General features: G+C 39.8%; 1 protein-coding gene across 1 annotated transcript in view; it reads right to left on the reverse strand.

The window, feature by feature from the left end:
* Nucleotides 1-19,021, reverse strand: part of micu2 (mitochondrial calcium uptake 2) — a 386,723-nt gene that overhangs the window by 73,000 nt on the left and 294,702 nt on the right. The window contains exons 6-7 of the mRNA XM_059646669.1: nt 18,495-18,542; nt 14,556-14,638 (exon numbers count right to left, since the gene is read on the reverse strand). Coding sequence (XP_059502652.1) covers nt 14,556-14,638; nt 18,495-18,542 — 131 coding nt within the window. The remainder of the gene's footprint in view (nt 1-14,555; nt 14,639-18,494; nt 18,543-19,021) is intronic.

Here is a 19,021-nt window from a genome sequence, read left to right on the forward strand (position 1 = left end):
GATAACACACTGTGGAACTGGAGGAACACAGCAGGCCAGGCATCAGAGGAGCAGGAAAGTTGCCATTTCGAGTCAGGGCCTTTCTTCAGAAATGAGGGAGGGGAAAGGGCCTCTGCAATAAATACAGCGGGGCTGCAGGCTGGGGAAAGTAGGTGGGATGGTGATAGGTGTGTGCAGGTAGTTAGTGGTGTGGATTGGTCAGTGAGGTGGAAGCAGCAGACAGGTGGGAAAGAAGATGGACATGTCAAGGAGGCGGAGATGAGAGGGAGGATTGGTCATGGGATGAGGCCGGGGGTGGGGAGATTTTGAAACTGGTAACGTACATATTGAGACCATTCGGTTGTCAGATCCCAAGGTCGGATATGAGGTGCTGCTCCTCCGGGTGGTGTTTTTGTGACACTGGAGGAGGCCCAGGATGGACATGTTGCCAGGGAGTGGGAGGCAGAGCTGAAGTGGTTCGCGACTGGAAGGTTTTGTCGTTTGTCACGAACAGAGTGCAGGTGCTGTACAAAACAGTCTCTGAGCCTGCACTTGGTCTCACCGATGTAGAGGAGGCCACATCAGGAACAGCGGATGCAATAGACCACATTAGCGGATGTGCAGGTGAACATCTGTCTGATGGGGAAGGTTTTTTCGGGGCCGAGGATGGAGGTGCGGGGGGAGATGTAGGGGCAGTTGTAGCACTTCCTGCAGTTGCAGGGAAAGGTGCAGAGGTGGTGGGGATTGGGGAGTAAGGGAGTTGCGGAGACAGCGGTCCTTACAGAAGGCAGATAAGGATGGGGACAGAAATATATCCTTCATAGTGGGGTCAGATTGCAGGTGGTGGAAGTGACAGAGAATGATGTGTTGAATTTGGAGGTTAGTGGGTGACATGTGAGGACAAGGGCATTCTGTCTTTGCTTTTATTGCAGGAAGGGGCTGTGTGGGCAGAAGTGCAGAAAACGTAATAGATGCGGTCGAGGACATTTTCGACCACTGAAGGGCGGGGATGTTGCAGTCCTTGAAATATGAAGACATCTGAGATGTTTGGGAGTGGAACACCTCATCTTGAGAGCAGATGCAGTGGAGGTGGAGGAATTGGAAGTAGAGGATTGCATTCTTGCAGGAAGGTGGGTGACAGGAGGTGTAGTCTAGGTAGCTGTGGGAGTCGGTGAGCTTGAAATAGATATAAATTTCAAGGTGGTCACCAGAGAGGTCCAGGAAGGAGAGAGAGGTATCAGAGATGGTCCAGGTGAACTTGACATTGGGGTGAAAGGTGTCAGTAAAGTTGATGAACTGTTCGAGCTCCTTGTGGGGGCACGAGGCAGTGCAGATACAATCATCAATGTAGCGGAGGAATAGGTGAGGGATGGGGCCAGTGTAACTGCGGAAGAGGGACTGTTCCACATATCCTACGTAGAAGCAGGAAACTCTGATTTCTCTCCACAGATGCTGCCAGACCTCTTCCAGCAATTTCTGTTTTTGTTTCTGATTTCCAGCATCCACAGTTCTTTCAGTTTTCACTCACTATTATGTTGTAAATGACATAATCAAGACAAATTTCTTATGCTGAAATACCTGCACTGAAAATTATTTTGATTTCATATTGAAAGGCCCTAGCACACAGTGGGAAATACAATTAGTTGCATCGGACTTTAGATTTGTATCATTAGAGCTAAGCCTGGGTATCTTGCATTTAATATTTTAATTTTAGTCAACAAACCTGATTGATATTGGTTAAGTATTTGTACACTAGAATGCTTATTTTTACAATTGTTTATATTTCTGTGTAAAACCTGGATACTGCAATGAGGTTAGCTGTGTCTCTACATTCTGCATTTAAAATGGTTAGCCCTGTACATGCTGGCATTTGATAGTAATTGCTACGCTGACCTTTAAAGTTGTGTCAGCTCATCAAATATCTCAAAGCACAGTGATTCATTAAAGATGAACGTTGCATTTAGTGTGAGTGTACTTAACACAGCAACATTTCAGCAGAAATTATATGGAGAATAGACAACTCATCACCACTGTTCGTAGATCCTGTTTGGTGGCATTTCAATGTTGGTTTAAACTAATACTGTTTTCTGAATTCATTGATCTGAATTTCTACAAGTTGAAAAGAAGCAAAAATGTAAAAAAAAACTTTCAGCTTCTTTGAATGAAAATTATGGTTACAAGGTCATAAGTGAATTTTCATCAACGTGTGAATGGCTGTGTGTTAGTGCCACTCTCCAGCAACTGTGTCTCAGGGTCACTTTCAAGTGAGTGTACCATTGTACCAAAGTAGCCTTTGTCTACAGTTTCTCCATTAGCAACAATTTCAAATTGTGTTTGATGCTGCTGAGTGATAGGATGTAGATCATTTCACTAGCTACCTTGAGGGTGAGGTATCATTAAAAAGAGTTTTACATTCTGGAAATGGTTCATGTACATTTGCTTAGTCAATCAAGACTAACATCTGTTCACAAAATCAATCAGCTGATGTTTCATACTGACCATAAAAAACTTCAAGGAACACTTGTTATTGCATGCATCTGATCAGATACAAGTCTGTCATCACTGATGTCTCTTGTGCCTCAGTAGTCTAACGTTACTGACTCTTTACATTGTTTCTAATAACTTGTGTACTGCCCATTACACTGAACAGGAACATTTGATGAAATCCAGTTCCAAATGTTTTACATACCTTTCAATGAAACTTGTACAGCTCCTCATATGAGTAGCATTAACAAAAAATGGGAAACATTGTTAATCAATCAAACCAGCCAATAGGATTTAATATGAAGTAACCCAATTAGGAAACTGATTTGGATGTACACCTCTATCTTACAAAGTAGTCATTTTGTTCTGTTCCCAAAATTAGTCAGTGCCTCAGGAATCCTTCAATTATTTATCCTTCCCCATCCACTTGCCTCCTGTACAAATGTCTTTTACTGGAAACATTAGGAGTGCTTCTGGTATTTATGGAAGTTACCTCACCATCATTATATACATTATCCTCTTTTTCTTAACAGTAGTGTAACATTTTCATTCCTCCACTATGGATCCAAACAGACATCCAACAAAACAGCCATTATGGTTTTCACCCTTACTCGTCATTAGTCCAGAATGTATCCCACCAAGACCACGTGGCATTTGTAGTTTGAGGACTACTAAAATTTTAAGCAATTACCATAAAACATTTGGTTGAGTTAAAAATCACAGAGACAAAAGTATACTTACACTTATGTCACACGAGGCAGTTCTCAATTAACAAGAATTCTATCTATATCAACTGTTGCCTTGAACTAAATGTTATACATAAATACACACAGCATACAAATCAAGGTGCGAGAGCTTGGAATGCAAATTTAAATTGGTGGGTACAATGTTGCAGGTATCACAGAGACCTGACTGCAAACAGATCAGGTCTAGGAATTAAATATCCAAGATACATGTCCTAGTGACAGGACGGCAGATGGGTGGAGTGGGGGTTGCCTTGTTAGTAAGAAATGAAAATAAATCGATGGTAAGAAGTGATATAGAGTCAGAAGGTGCAAAACCTGTCTGCATAGAGTTGAGGAACTACAAAGGGAAAAAAGACCCTGATGTGAGTTATGTACAGGCCTCCTAACAGTAGTCAGGTTATGTGACAGGTCTGGGCGGAATGCTGTTCGGATGGGCAGAGCGGACTTGTTGGGCCGAATGGCCTGTTTCCACACTGTAGAGATTCTATGAAATCTATTAAAATAAGTCAGGAGATAGAAAACGTATGCAAGAAAGGCACTAATCCGATAATTACGGGGGCTTCAATATGCAGGTAGATTAGGAAAAATCAGATTGGTAGCGGATTCCAAGAAAGGGAAAGGAATTCATGAAATATCTATGAGATGGATATTAGAAGTATCTTGTGGCACAGCCCACTAGGAAACAGAAAATTCTGGAATAAGTGATGTGTAACGAGGCAGATTTGATCAGGGAGCTTAATGTGAAGGAATCCAGAGGGGGCAGTGATTATATTATGATAGAATTCAGTACGCAGTTTGAGAGGGAGAAGTTGGGATCAGATGTAATGGTATTACAATTGAGTAAAGGTAACTACAAAGACATGAAAGAGAAGCCTACGAGGAGAGCCAGTGGAGCAGCGATGGAAGAGTTTCTGGGGTTAATTTGAGAGGCACAACAGAAATTCATCCCAAAGAAGAAGAAACTTACTAAGGACAAGAAGATGCAACCATGGCTGACAAGGGAAGTTAGGGACACCACTGGGACACCAGTGCGTTGGCAAGTCTTTAAAAACCAGTAGAGGACAATTTAAAAAACCATAAGGGGGAGAAGGTGAAATATGAGAATAAGCCAGTTAGTAAGATAAAAGAAGATTGCAAGAGCTTTTTCAGAGATATAAAAGATGACAGATGCAGTGTGGACATTGGACCACTAGAAAATGAGGCTGGAGGCATAGTAATAAGGAATAAAGAAATGACGGAGAAACTGAATTGGTACTTTGCATTATTCATTATGGTGGAAGACATAAGTAGCATATCAGAACTTCAAGGGATCTGGGGGCAGAGGTGAGTGTATTGGCCATCACTGAGAAGAAGTAGTGGCCATTACTGAAAGGCTTGACAACAGCTAAATCACCCAGACCAGATGGACTATACACACCAGAGTTCTGAAGGAGATAGCTGAGGAGATTATGGAGACATGGTGGCGTTCTTTTGGGAATCACAGGATTCAGCGACAGTCCCAGAGGACTGGAAAATGGCCAAAGTAACACCCCTGTTTAAGAAGGGAGGGAGGCCGAAGAAGGAAATGATAGGCCAGTTGGTCTTCCTTGGTAAAATTTTGGGGTCCGTTATTAAGGATGACATTACAGAGTACTTGGAACAGCATGGTAAAACAGGGGTTGAGTCAGCATGGCTTCATTACGGGGAGATCATGCTTGACAAATTTGTTAAAATTCCTTGAGGAGGTAATGAGAAAGTTAGACAAACAAGAGCCAGCGTGTACGATATATTTAGATTTCCAGAAGGCTTCTGACAAAATGCCACACTGAAGGCTGCTAAATAAGAAAGGAGTTCATGGTGTTAGAGGCAAGATACTGGCTTGGATAAAGGATTGACTGACTGACAGAAGGAAGGGAGAGTGTGGGCACAAAGGTGGGTATTGAAAGGATGTTTCTTCTTGTGGGAGAATCTAGAATTAGGGATCACAATTCTAAAATAAGGGGTTGCCCATTTAAGACAGATAGGAAAAAAATTACAGCACCAGGGACACAATCAGTTCTAGCGTTGGGCAACTATCTACACGGAGTTTGCACATTTTCCCCATGTCTGCATGTGTTTCCTCTGGGTGCTTCGGTTTCCTCTCACATTCCAAAGATGTGCACGTTAATTGCATTGGCCATGACAATTTGCCCCATGGTGTCCAGGTTAGCCACGGGAAATGTAGGGTTACGGGAATAAGATGGGGGGAAGGAAGTGGGTCTGGGTGTGATGCTCTTCAGAGGTTATGTGTGGACTCGATGGGACAAATGGCCTGCTTCCACATCTTAGGAATTCTATGGTTCTATGAATCATTCATAGTTGGCCAGGAACCATGTCTATCTAACTTTTTAAATTAACTTTCCTTGTGGACGCTGTTTATCACTAATATCAGGAGAAGCTGTAATTTAAGCTAATTTCCAAACACAGACTTGACTATATTTTAGACAGAGATCAACCATCTTTGACATCATATGAAGTTAGTAACAGTCACTGTTCCATTCAGGTTTTCTTCTATACCAGAACTCTAAGCAAAGGCTTAACATATTTACTCTCTTTTATTCATAAAAGATAAGGTTAATGGAAGTCTTTAAGATTGAGTTTCATGGAGATGATGTTTTCATGTGTGGGGAAAACCTAAACAAAAGGTGACAAGTATATGAGTTATCAGTAAATCCAATAAAGAAATTTCTCTTGAATTTTCTACTTTTAGGAGTGGTGAAAACTTGGAACTTGCAAACATACCAAACGGTTGAAAGTGACTAAAGGAGATGCATCTCTGAAGATGTTGGGTAAGCATGCGAGGGAGAAAGAAATAGCAGGATCATCGGATAGGCTTAGAAGAAGATAAGTGGGAGGCAGCTTTTATGGAGATAAAAGGCCAAAACAGACTAGTTGGGCCAAATAGCCTGCTTCTCTGTTGTCATCTGCATGTACTTCAAATATTGTTTCCTGAATTGTGAGAGATAAATTATATAGGTTCAGGAGTATTGACCATGAAACTCAGTCTGCACAATTCATGGCTTTTGTGGCATTATTTTTCATGGTTCAGGTTGAAGTCTCAGGAAAAACAATGTTCCAAGACTACTTAGTTCCAGTTTCTGAGAGATTTTAGGAGTTCATACTCAAGTACCAATCAGAAATGTTAATCACAAGATAAACTCACACACACTTCTTCATCCTGCAGCTCGCTGCCAATGCCAACTGATCTTGTCCTCCAGGGCATCCTTTCATTGCCTTGGACACCAATCCCTGAAATTACATTCCACTTTCTATTGTTTGACATATTTTGATAGTTTCTAGATTCTACTTGAATCCCCACTACTTTAAACTCCAGTAGCAGTCTTCCATGTGGAATATTTTCAAAGGTTCTTTAGATGGCATTGCCATCTCTACTACAGTACTCCCTACTATCAACATCCTGGGGTTACTATTGACCAGAAGGTGAACTGAACCAGCCATATAAAAACTGTGGCTCCAAGAGAAGGTCAGAGGTTGCGAGTTCTATGGTAACTCAACTCCTATTTCCCCAAAGCCTGTTCTCCACCAACAAGGTTAAGTTAGGAGTGTGATGGAATATACCCCACTTAGCTGGATTAGAGCTGCTTCAGCAGTACTCAGGAAGATTGACATCTTCTAGATCTAAACAGCCTACTGATTGGCATTTCAACTACTACCTTCAACTTCCACTCTCTTCACCACTGACTCAATATGGCGGCAGTTTTTACCATCTCCAACATGCACTATATAAATATCCAAAGGTCCTTTGACAGTACTTTCCCAACTCCATGACTTCTAACATTTATAAGGTAAAGGGCAGCAGGTGCTTGGGAACACCACAACCACCTGCAAGTTCCCCTTCAAGTCACACACTATTGTGGCTTGGAACTATGTCATCGTTCTTTTAATGTTTTTGAGTCAGAATCTTGGAGCACCCCTCAAAGCAGTACTGAGAGAGTCCCTACACTCCAAGGAGAACAGCTGTTCAAGAAAGCAGCTCATCACTACCTTCTTCTGGGCAATTATAGATAGGCAACAAATGCTGCCTCCGTCAGTTACACACATCACATGAACAAATAAAACAAAAACATCACTTTTCAAATTTCCATTTGGCATGTCACTTTTAAAAACAGTTTAAAGAGATTGAGCTGACAGGATCTTCCCAGCTGAATTCATTTTGACCATCATTTACTTGGTTATCATGAGCGTAATTCTTAGGTTTTGATCTGAGTGGGGTTAAAATAACATTATGCGAGTTGTTACTTCACTCAGAATTTTAAATTTAGGGAGATAAGTTAGTACACTTGGCAGTGTATTGCTAGACAAAGTTGAGGATATTAACAAATGTCTAATTTGTTTCTCTCAATTTTCTAATATCCACCCTTAATGTAATTTAATTTTCAGCATGGTAACCAATAAAGAAAGCCAGATATAAAGCACTTATGATAGTGGACTAATAAACTGAAAGCTTTGTCTAATAATGCAAAGAATATGACATTAAATTTCACTGTAGCAGTCTCATCATTTGAACTAAGTTGAAGAAGCCTGGAAATGAAACTGTGGGATCAGAAAAATCATCACAAAGTTGCTGGATTTTTTTTATTATCCGACCAGTTCACTAATGCCCATCTGGGGAACAAACCTGCTGTGCTTACCCAGTCTGGCCCAAACCTTACTCCAGTCCTTAACTCTTAACTGCCTCTTGAAGGGCTCTATTTGACAAGTAAGTTGCAGAAAATCAGTTGCTGCGCCACCTTCTCATGATGATGGTGATTGAACAACAAAGTGTGGCTTTGCCAGTGACCCCCATACTGAGGATGAGTTTGCAAAAATAATCCACACTGCAATGGAGTCACCTAACAAGTTTTCCCAGGCTGTATTTTGCACAGTAGCTTCAATACACAATTATGTACCATGATAGTCCCATAGAAAGTAAGCAAAGACTGCTGGCTAAATTCTGTTGGATGAAAATCTTTTGCCTTCCTGCCAAATATTTTGGTATTTAATAACGATTTATATCATGCATCACTCCATTTGTCTGTCTTAGATGAAAGCATGATAACACGAGCATGTCTGTACGAGGCAGTCAGTGTGTTTAAATAATGAAAGTTTTTTTCTCTTGGAGAATGAAACAGCAGTCAGACACAGTGTGTCAAATTATTCTGGAACTAATAATGTCCAAAAGTGTACAAAGAAATTCTTAGCAAATAACTATGTACTACAACAAAAATTGTAGTATTGTGGGGACTAAGAAAAAGAACCAGTATTTGCAAAACATCGACAAGTAAATATTTCAGTAAACTTAACAAAAATGCCTTAGTACACAACTTTTTCAAGATTCCTTGTTTTCTTACAGAATAACAGCAATAATACCTGTTTTGATATGCCTCAGTTGAAGTTATTAGAGGCTCATGTATTTGTTTTTTGATAGGTTTTTAATTGGCTTATAAAGATCTACAAAGAAAGATACTGCAGCTTTAAAATTCCTGCTGGCTTTGATCCAGTGAGGGACAGATTTATGACTGTTCAGCGAAGATGGGCTATGAAATCATCCCGTTGTGAGAGTGCTTGATGAAACACTTGAGCATATATATGAAGCTCCTTTTTCTAATGTTTTGCTTCTCTCCCCTCCCTACTACTACTTCCATTCAACTAGTCAGAAGACTAACCCCGCCAGATCGCAATACATCATCTTCATGGGATTGTATCACTCTAAAGCCATTGAATTACATGTGCAGCAGACATGATCTGTAATTGAAGAATTTCAAATGGAGGTTGTCATGGTTCTGTAATCCATTTTTAACCTTTCACTATCTTACCTCTTAAGGAAATGAAATAAAGAAAGAAACTTACAAATGGAACAAAAAAGCAAATGGAACAAAAAATTCCAGTAACTTAATCTACTGTGAATTTTGCTGCCTTCTGGTTTTTACAGCTTAGGAGTAATGCCTATTCAATATCTAACTAGTTCCACAGACTTCATTTCTGAAGCCAATGCAATTCTGAACGTTTTAATTGTGCAGCAAGTGTCTGAATGTCAAAGCAAATTGCTGCTGGCTTGAAAGCGTAAGCTGTCACTGGTGATCCACCTAGCCTTTCACCTGCACATCAACAAAGATCCCTCAGGAAAATCAAATAGCGTACAATTATTTGAATAGAAATCGCCGTCATAAGAAACTGTAAAAACAAAACAGATTATTCACATTTTGCTGTTAGTTGTAGCACACCTTTAGTTATAAAATGCAAACAATAATAATGAATCTTTTGCTATTAAAGAAGTAAATGTAGGTTTTTATGTAAAAATGGGAAGGTGTCCAAATGAACTTTGAAGTTTTCTGACTTAGAAGTAACTGAGTGAATGCAAAAAAGTGCCAGACTCTTTAGTAATGTCTGAACTTGATGTCAATTAAGTTTACATACTAAAGATTTCTGGATTTGAGATAAATGTCAGTTAAACTGTCAGTGGATTGAACTAACAGACCATGCAAATACCTCTCAGTAGGGACTACTTAAAACTAATTCTCTTAAAAGCCCTAAGGTTTGACTCTTGAAACTAGATCCACATCTTCATAGTTGTTCCATGTGTGTGATGTCCTTTGGTTGAGACCAAGGCTTGATGATGCTAGGTCAAGAAATTAATGCATATGTTATATTTTCCTTTAACCTTTCCACAGTTACTACATATACAAGAGCTATACTAAATTTTGTAAATATTGACTAAATATATCCACTTAAGCAGTTAATATAACTTCTGTTGGATGAGGATTTAAAAGAAGTTTGGGAAGACAACAAGAGATTTTGTTTCTTTGTTCAAGGTTGGTACATTAAGATTGGGTACAGGAACAAGTGGTCTGAATACACCTGGAAGACTGAATAGTTCAGATTTTCTGTTTTCCTTTCAGCTTTTGTAGATAGATGGAAATTGGTGGATAGAGACAGGAGGCTAGGGAACTAAATTCCTTTAAATATCCTTGTTGACATTGATTTTAGGGTGATACAGTCGCCCATGTGGAAATATTCCTCATTAAAAAACTCAACCATTTTCTTTCATAAGCAAGTGTTGATCACAGGTCTGATTCAAATATGCAGCTGTAGCAAATTTTTTTTGGCATGTGGAAAACGTTGGACTAAAAATCATACTTGGACTAGATACTGTACATTTTTCAAGTCTTGGGCCAATGGTGTGGGAAAATGAGCAGGATTGGGATAAGAGTACATGGCATGATAAATGAGTAACGTAGTTGCCAAGAAATTTTCAGCCTGAATCAGTATTATGCATGGATCAAGCTGCCTATAAAATGTAAAAAGGTCCAATTGGAAAATGTATATATCCACAAGCCACATGTTCAAACAAAAGTAATTATATTTATATTACGTGCTACACATTATGTGGGGCTCAGAATGTTTTAACCGTGCTAAGTGAGCTGAGCATTAAATGAGAAAACTTTTTATCTAAAGGTGTGGCAGATGTTTTATTATTTGGAGAGCAAACAGGTTGAAGATCCTTGCAGCTTTTTCACCATTATGGCTCAAAATTTGCTGTCAAGATAACAATGAGAATAGTGACATATCAATTCTGATGCACAAATACCCAGAAATCTTCAGTCAAGGAGATGGGCAGTTAAAAATGGATATCATAATGCTGGTGTCCAAATTGCATTGTTCTCAGCTTTGTGGAAATAACATTTACAGCCTGCCTCACCAGTGAATTGGGTTAAAAGGTGTCAAATGCCATATTTCTGGGGCAGATACAAAGTAAACTCACCACAGAAAGTTATGTCTTGTCATTTCAAATCTAATTCAGTTAGCGCTGGGGCTATTTTCCCTGGAGCGTTGGAGGCTGAGGGGGTAACCTTAGATTTATAAATCACGAGGGGCATGGGATAGGGTTAAAAGCAGAGGTCTTTTTCCCAGGCTGGGAAAGTCCAAAACTAGAGGGCACAGGTTTAAGGTGAGAGGGGAAAGATTTAAAAAGGACCTGAGAGCTAACATTTTCAGACAGCGTGTATGGATTGAGGTTCCAAAGGAGGTGGTGGAGGCTGGTACAAAGACAACAGTTAAAAGGTATCTGGATGGCTATGTGAACAGGAAGTGATTAGAGGGATATGGGCCAAATGCTGGCAAATGGGACTAGGTCAGATTGTGCTGTCTGGTTAGCGCAGACAAGTTGGACAGTCCAAAGATGTGCAGGCTGGGTGGATTGACCATGCTACATTGTCCATAGTGTTCAGGGGTGTGTGGGTTATACGGGGATGAGTCTGGGTGGGATGCTCCAAGGGGCGGTGTGGACTTGTTGGGCTGAAGGGCCTGTTCCCACACTGTAGGGAATCTAATCTAATCTAAAAAATTACTTTGTAATAACGTCGTAAGTGGTCATTCCTTCCAATTCCATCCCTGGCACTGAGAATTAGTTATTGCAAGCATGGATTTCATGACAACGAAGCAACTTGCACAGAATATAACTGTCTTGCTTTTCAGGCCATAATCCTTATCGTGTACTCATGGACAGGCAGTGATCTGCTGAAGAAGTGTAAATCAACATCAGATGAATGGCATTACTGTAACAGTGGAAACATGTTTACTGAAACTGGCCCTTGTAGGGCCCCAGATTCAAAATGTTTTAGCTCACTGGGAGGAAGAAAACTTACTCCAATCACTGTGCATGTGGTGTCAGGCATTCTGTGTAGCTATTGCACCAGCACAGGTGACTTTTGATCCTACATGGCAAAATACCAACTTTTAATGAGAGTGACTTGCAGCCTCTTCCTATGATGTCCAGATGTCCTCCCTATCCTGCATATTCCTTTTGAGTCACTGTCCTGTGACCCCATGACCTTCCAGGCCAATTAATCCCATTTCTGTTGAGTTACTTTACATAACTATTCACGCTATACCCAGGGTCCACAACTTTGGAAATTTCTCTGCCCTTATTGGTGCTAGACACAGAGGGCAGCGCTGTTCTGACCTGTATAAAAGCCCTTTCCAGAGTTCCAGACTCCTGTCTATTCGTTATGAGATCCCGCCCAACTATCTCTAATTGCATCCTATCACTGTCACCATTCCCTTAGCAACCCAATATAAAGTCCAAGCTTCAAAACCTCCCCAGTCCCAATCTCATCCCAAGACCCGCCCGTCTCGTCCCTGCCTCCTTGACCTGTCCATTTTCTCTTCACCTAACTGCTCCTCTATCCACCTTTTATCATCGCCTCCCCCTCTCTCTATTTCAGAGCCCCCTACCACTCCCCCATTTCTGAAGAAGGGTCCAGACCCGAAACGTCAGCTTTCCTGCCCCTCTGAGGCTGCCTGGCCTGCTGGATGAACACAGCTCCACACCAGAGCATTTCCACAGTTTTGTTTCAAATAAACAAAATAACAAAAAAGCAGCACAGCACAGGAACAGGCCCTTCAGCCTTCCAAGCCTATGCCAATTATCATGCCCTGACTAGACTAAAAAAAATCTACTGCATTTATTCTGTTTATGTCCCTCTATTCCCTCCCTATTTATGTAACTATCCAGATGTCTTTTAAATGTTGCCAATGTGCCTGCTTCAACCACAAAATCCTCTGGCAGTGTATTCCAGGCTCGTACCACACTGCGTGGAAAACTTTCCTCGCACATCTCCCTTAAACTTTTGCCCACTCACCTTGAACCTGTGTCCCCTTGTATTTGAAACATGAACCCTGGGAAAAAGCCTCTGACTATCCACCCTGTCTATGCCTCTCAATTTTGTAGACCTCTATCTTTCCACTGTCTTTCCAGTGAAAACAATCCTAGTCTTTTTAATGTTTCATCATAGCCAATATGTTCGAGACCAGGCAACGTCCTGATGAGCCTTCTCTGCACTTCAAAGCTTCCACATCCTTCTGGCAACAAAAACTGCACATAATACTACCAATGCGGCCTAACAAGGGTTTTATTTGGCTGCAATATGTTTTGCCAACTCTGGTACTCCATGCCCTGGCCAATGATGGCAAGCATGCCATATGCCTTATAATCACTTTGGCCACCTGTGTTGCCACTTCGAGGGAACTGTGGACCTGCATGCCCAGATTCGTCTCTATGTTAATGTTCGAAGGGCTCTGCCACTTAGAGTATAATCCACACCCAAATTTGATCGTCCAAAATGTATAACCTCTCATTTGTCTGGATTAAACGCCACCTGCCATTTCTGTGCCCAAGTCGCCAATCTATATTCTGTTGTATCCTTTCACAATAGTTGGCATTATCAGCAACTCCACCAATCTTTGTGTCATCTGAAAACTTCCTAATCAGACCACCCACATTTTCCTCCAGATCATTTATATATACTACAAACAACAGAGGACCTCAGACTGATCCCTGTGGAACACCACTAGTTACCAGTCTCGATTCTGAAAAACACACTTCCACTGCTACCCTTTGTCTTCTGTGACCAAGCCAGTTTTGTATCCATCTAGCCAGCCCATGTGATTTTGGTTTTTGAACCAATCTGCCATATGGGATGTTATCGAATGCTTTACTGAAGATCATGTAAACTAGATCCACATCTCTTCGCTCATCAATTATTTCTGTCACCTCTTCAAAAAATTTGATCAGATTGGTGAGACATGACCTTCCCTGCACGAAACCATGCTGCCTGTCGCTAACTAGTCCATTTTCTCCCAAATGTACAAATATCCTGTCCCTCAGAATCTTTTCCAAGAACTTTCCCACCACAGAAGTCAGACTCACCTGCCTATAATTTCCTGGATTATTCCTGCTTCCTTTCTTAAACAAGGGAACAACATTAGCTAAAGTTCACTCCTCTGGAACCTGCCTGTGGTCAAAAAGTACCAATGGATTTTTTTAATATCCACTTGAGAAAGCAGATGGAGTCTCAGATCAACATCTCAGCCAAAAGGAGACACATTTGATAGTGCTGTAGTGAAGTTGCAGTCTAAATTATGCAATCAAATTCCGGAATTGGATTTCGAAGAATGTGGTGACAATGTGGAACTTGCAATCACATGGAATGGCTGATTCGCGTAAACCTGGAGACGTGTCTCATGGAGAGATACGTTCACAGTTAAGACTGATACATACACAAGGAAGAAGGAAATAGAGAAATATGACAGCGTAGATAGGATGAAGTATTTTAAACTGGAGCAGGTTCATTGGAAGTATCAATATCAGCATTGACGACGTGACCCTGCTTCTGAGTCTAATACATTATGTGCATTTTTGACCTGTACTGACTAAATACTGTCTTCCTCCATATCTTGGTGTAATACTGAAGCCAGATAGGAGAAGTGTGCAATCATGAAGCATATTCTTAACACCAACGTAATTTTAACAACATATAAATAAATTACCACTAGAAATTCTTTTTTCTCCACTTGTTGGTTTCCATCAGTATCCAGCATAGTAAAGGCAATACGGAATCCAGTGTGTGGCTCTGTAAGCATAAGAAAGTCCTCTCATTAACATTATTTTCTAAGCAGAAGTCTATGGGTTGGATTCCTCTGTTTGGTGCTTAGATCACTGTGTATCCAAAATAATCAAAGGTGCAAAACTGGGAAAGGGTACGGCACAGTTATAAGGGGTGAGAGATACACTGTCTAACATCAAGAATCCATCCTAAACAATTACTTTTTCTACGTGGGTGAGCATCATCAGAGTTGCATCCTTGTAACTGACAGAGCAGACAAGGTTTATTATTGGCCTACAATTACTTCTGTGATTGTCCAATGAATATGAGTAACAGGCAGTACCTTAGGTAATGTGGGCCTCCAGTTGCTAAAGGCTAAAAGGAATTTTACTAAATGTTTAACATTTTAGTAACTTTTTTGAAAGTTTTTAGCAAATTTTCACAATGCTGTTTAAGCCTCCCTTTTCAAATATTTTTCTTAAATGTATACCTTTCTTTAAAAAATACTTCTTCTGAAATAATATTTTTAAATTTAATCTTGCAGGCAGTTTTCAGGAACCAACAAGCTTTTCCTTTGACCTCACTTTTGTGAGATGCTGCTTACTCAGAGTAGGAAGAGGACATGGATCCAGCTCTGCTCAGAGTTGTTCAACCCTTCCCTTCTGTGTTTGCAGGTGTGTAGTGACCCTAGGCAATAGTTTTGAAGAGTTTCCTTCCATTATATCATCTTGAAGACAAAAGTGTCTCAATCACAACAAATCACTCCTCGTACACAGTGACAAGAGGGTTAGAGGAGAATTAATGTAGTACCTCCCTCTGTCAGGTTGCTCATAGTGTGAGGTACTTTCCATGCTACTACAGGTTTCAATAGTATGCCTAAACGGGAGTGAGGTGGTATTCACTGTCAGGTCCTGCTCCTTCAGTGGATGTTATTAATGTACTTTGTGGGCTTTTAGCAATTTCATTGAAATTTCCTCCTCAGATGTGAGAGTTAGGATTAGGAGTTACAAATAGCACCAATATCTTGAATAGAAAATGAATCCGCACTGAGACATAGTCAGCAAATCTCAGCAGTGTAACATTGGGAGGTTTAAAGATAATTCTAATACAATGCTGGTATTAGCTTTGGGGGAGTTAGTAGCAGTCTTGCCTGAGTCAGAGTTTATGGCTCAAGTCTCACTCCAGAGATATGAACATTTAAGCCAATATTCCAGTGCACTACTGAGGATTTATTGCGATGTATGAATGCCAAGCTACTTTCAAATGTGATATCAAGCTCGGGCCTTGCCTACTACTTTCAGGTGTATGCAAAAGTTTCCATGGCACCACTTTGAAAAATGTTAATTTTTATCCTGCTATAACTTTGCAAAAGTTTTATTTGGAAATCTGTATCTGATTGAAGATTTTGATGTGAATTTATGCTAATCTGGCAAAGGTAGTCACACATTAATCTGTAGTGGAAAATGTCAAGATTGATTTTATATGTGGAACATAAAACAGCCGCAAATGTTTGCAAAAATCTAAATAGTTCAAACAAGGTTGGTGGTGATTCTGTCTCAGGTCATTTTAAAGGTTGCCCTGAGCAACAAGCACTCTGAGAAATAAATAAATGGAGACCAAGTCCCAGTTTCAAGCTGAGAATAATGCCCATAGTACTGGACGGCAATAATACCATGCTAAATGAAACAGACTTAGAAAATATGTAGTTGCTCAAAACTGGGCATTTATGAGGTACTGCAGACCATCAATCTAGTAGCAGAATTGTATCCAAACAGAAAGTGTAACCTCATGGTCCAGTAAATCCCTTAGTCTACTATAACCATCAAGCCAGGGGTCAAACAGGACAACGTACAAGGTATAGTGTAAGTCATTCATAAAAATAGGGAAACAACTTGATAAAGCTATTAGAAGGGGCTAACATATGTTATAAACTTTGATAGAGCATGCTATTGTCAGAGCTAAGGAGCCTAACTACCAAAATGAAAGCTTACTTTGGCTCCACATACTTCTGTGAGGCACCATTCTCATGATTAAAATTAAAACATAATAAGATAATCAAATCCAAGTATTGTACCTGCCTCATAGGTAGCTATTTGATGGATTGTATATGACTAGCAGACTCAAACTGCAGCCCTGACTTCAATGTGCTGCTGGATAATGTACAGTCGCAGGTGTCACAATGAGACTTGGTGAGCAGAGGACAAAATTAATATTTGTATACATTCAGCTTTGGATTTACATTTTACTAAAAATAAACTTGTTTTTTCAGATGTAGATCCTTGATGTCAATTTAAAAGTGATCTTTTGCTTAAAAATGTTAGAGACTGCTGGCCTAGAGGTAACATTGCTGCTCCTCCTGATCCACTATAAGAAAGTTCACCTTATAGATCTACTGGGCTTGCTGACACATTGAAAATCTGAATTATTTTTTAAAATTAGAACTTATGTCATAATGGAGATATGCAGCCTCCTTAAGATGTTTTAATGATTGACCTTTCTCCTGAAAAACTTATACAATGCATTTTGCACAAAAGTAATTCAAAGTGCTTTAGAAGCACTGGCACTGTTGTAATGCAGGAAAGAAGATAACAATTTGTGCACAGCAAACTATAAAAAACAAAGTAATATGATAAGAACCAGAGATAACAAGGTGTAGAGCTGCATGAACACAACAGGCCAAGCAGCATCATAGCAGCAGGAAAGCATTTTTCCAGAGGGAGGAGGGTAACTTCTTCATGGTAGGCATCCTTAGAAAAGGCTTCACAGTGGGGTTAAAATTGTTTCAGAGATAGTAGGAACTGCAGATATTGGAGAATCTGAGATAAGAAGGTGTCGAGCTGGATGAACACAGCCTGCTGCAATGATGCTGCTTGGCCTGCTGTGTTCATCCAGCTCCACACCTTGTTGTCTCAGATTCTCCAGCATCTGCAGTTCCTACTATCTCTGATAATAACCAGACAACTGTTTCAGTGATGCTCGTTAAGAGATAAATATTGACACTGGAGATATCTCAGCTAGTCTTCTTCAAAAATATTATCATGGGACTTTAACATCTCATCTGAAAGATAGCACCTTTGACATTGTAGCACTTCCTCATTTCTGCACTAGAGAATACAAATTTTCATACTCAACTCCTTTGTTGAGGAATGATGTCAATGCACAAACTTAGGTAAAAATTCTACCATCTGAACCTTAGCTAACTCAAAAGCAGATCGGTTGTTGCTCCTTGTTCTGCCTCTGCTGGACCAGAAACTTGACAAATTTTGGGCAAGTTATCTTAAAACTTAAAATTTTAAAACATTCTAATGCTTCACTTCAAAACCCATCAGCTAAATCAATTTAGCTTTTTAAATCTATTGCAGGTCATTATACATCAAAAATGTTCCCTGGTTGTTTCTACCATGTAGCGAAATATTTCTCTGTACCCAACAAGGAACAAAAGTAAAAAATAAACCTTGTGCATTGGGAAACATGGATAAAATAATAACAACCTGGAATTACAAAGCAGCATTGCTGGACGGACTTGTTTGTTTGCGGACCTCAAGTGCAGTTTGACAATGGGTAAACACTTGAAACATCAACTTCTCCCCTCCCTCCACAGATGCTTTTCGAGCTGGTGGGTGCTTCCAAAATCTTCTGTCTTTGTTCCTACAGACTTTGTCAAAGCTGCCCAGCTAGGACCAGTACCACTTCTACAAATTGGTGGCAGAGTGTGATAAGTAATCTATTCTCCATTCACTAATGAGCTTAAACATCAAAAGATAATTGATTTGAAGTTATTATTTAAAAAAAGCTTATTTAAGAAAGAAAACAGTTAACAGGACAAAAAAGTATCAATAACCACAGGACACAAAAAGGTTCCCTGCCCTTTAACTCAACTTACTTGTCAGAACACCAAGAAGGAATAAGTACTCAGTGTATGATATCAAACCTATTGGAAAACAAAAAAAGAAAGCCATTATTAATGTTTCTTTATTGCAGCTATTAAATAATAAATACTTAAAGGTGTTAGCAACACTTTATGCAAAAAGCAGATATTAAACATACTGAAGTGAACTGAATTTTTCAGGCAGCAATCTTTAATATGAAAACAGACTAACAATGAACTATTTAATTGCAAGGCAAGCATTGATAAACAAGTAATACAGTATGGACTCCTGAATCAGTGGAAAACTGATAGTTCAATCACAACAAATATTTGGACTATTAGAAACATGCAACACTTCTGGCTGTATGTTATTTTCTACTATTAATCAAAATTAAAGAATGGTATTTCAGGCTGGAAAATAGTTCAAAAAGCTTTATTCTCAACAACAACTTCAGTCATGAACCAGACAATGATTGTGCATGAAATAGGTAATGCTAAAAGATTGGAAAAACTTAAATATTAATCAGCATTCTCAAGAGATG

Source organism: Stegostoma tigrinum, chromosome 6, assembly GCF_030684315.1.
Source record: "Stegostoma tigrinum isolate sSteTig4 chromosome 6, sSteTig4.hap1, whole genome shotgun sequence".
Lineage (NCBI taxonomy): Eukaryota > Metazoa > Chordata > Chondrichthyes > Orectolobiformes > Stegostomatidae > Stegostoma > Stegostoma tigrinum.